Consider the following 1039-nt stretch of genomic DNA (forward strand, 5'->3'; position numbering starts at 1 on the left):
TAATAACAACATGAATTAAACTCTTAACAATGAAAAAAAATTAATTTTACCTCTATATAACAAATACAAGAAATATATATAAAACCAATCTCATACACTATTTATGCCATGTTAATTTTAGAATCGAGGCATCCAAAATAATAAATAAATATCAAAAGAATTTTACAACTATATATAACAAATAAATGTAATATATATAAAACCAATCTCATACACCATTTTCTCCCCTCTAATTACACATAAATCATAAATCACACACATCTTAATTTTTTCTTTTTCTTCCAATAATAATAATTATCATAATCCAGCATTTCTCTGTGTATTATTATTATTATTATTATTATTAACAACAGAAAAGGGAGCAGGAGCTGCAAACCGAGTTGAGAAATTACGCAAAAGCCCATCATCATTTTCTTCAACTCCCTCATCAAAATTCATTGCATAACTATCAGAATCATACTGAAACTGCTGTCCCTTAGATTTCTTGGAATTACAATATTTCCCCATTTTTCTAACAAAATTCTTCCATTTTGGTCCAGCTACAAGTTCTGAATATTCCTTTAATTCCTTCATCTTTGTCACCATCCATGAGTCTCTGTCTTCACCCTGCTGTTGTAACAGTGAATTTGCTTCACCTTCTTTTGATTGAAAACAGGGGAATCTGAAACACCCACAAAAAAGTGAAGGTTCTTCTTGGTAAAAATAGTTTTCTGTTCCTTCTTGGGTATTTTCTCTAATTGGTGAATAATTGTTGTTCATCATCTTTTGTTTAATTTTCTTGAAAATTCAGCAAAAACTTGAGCTTGGTGTCTGTGTTTTTGGGTTTTGGTTGCTTTGGGGGTGGGGTGGTGGTGGTGGTTGGGGGGGGAAGGGTATTGGTAAGTATATATGTGTATATTGGTGTGTGTATATGTTTAGTTTTCTTGAAAATTCAGCAAAAAAATTGATCTTGGTGTGTGTTTTTGGGGTTTTGGGGTGGTGGGGGTGGAGGAGTGGGGGTGGGGTGGGGATGGGGGGAGAGGAAGAAAGATTAGTGGTG

The 1039-nt window shown here is 33.4% G+C and overlaps 1 protein-coding gene across 1 annotated transcript; it reads right to left on the reverse strand.

Annotated features, from left to right (window-relative positions):
* Window positions 1-297: 297 nt before the first annotated feature.
* On the reverse strand, window positions 298-762 carry LOC104221130 (uncharacterized). The gene has a single exon (XM_009772121.2). It carries the CDS (start codon window positions 760-762, stop codon window positions 298-300), a length of 465 nt encoding a protein of 154 aa, XP_009770423.1.
* Window positions 763-1039: the final 277 nt, after the last annotated feature.

This window comes from Nicotiana sylvestris, chromosome 11 (assembly GCF_000393655.2).
Source record: "Nicotiana sylvestris chromosome 11, ASM39365v2, whole genome shotgun sequence".
Lineage (NCBI taxonomy): Eukaryota > Viridiplantae > Streptophyta > Magnoliopsida > Solanales > Solanaceae > Nicotiana > Nicotiana sylvestris.

Coding starts and splice junctions, on each gene's coding strand:
- LOC104221130 (XM_009772121.2), bottom strand. CDS start 762: ATGATGAACAACAATTATTCACCAATTAGAGAAAATACCCAAGAAGGA.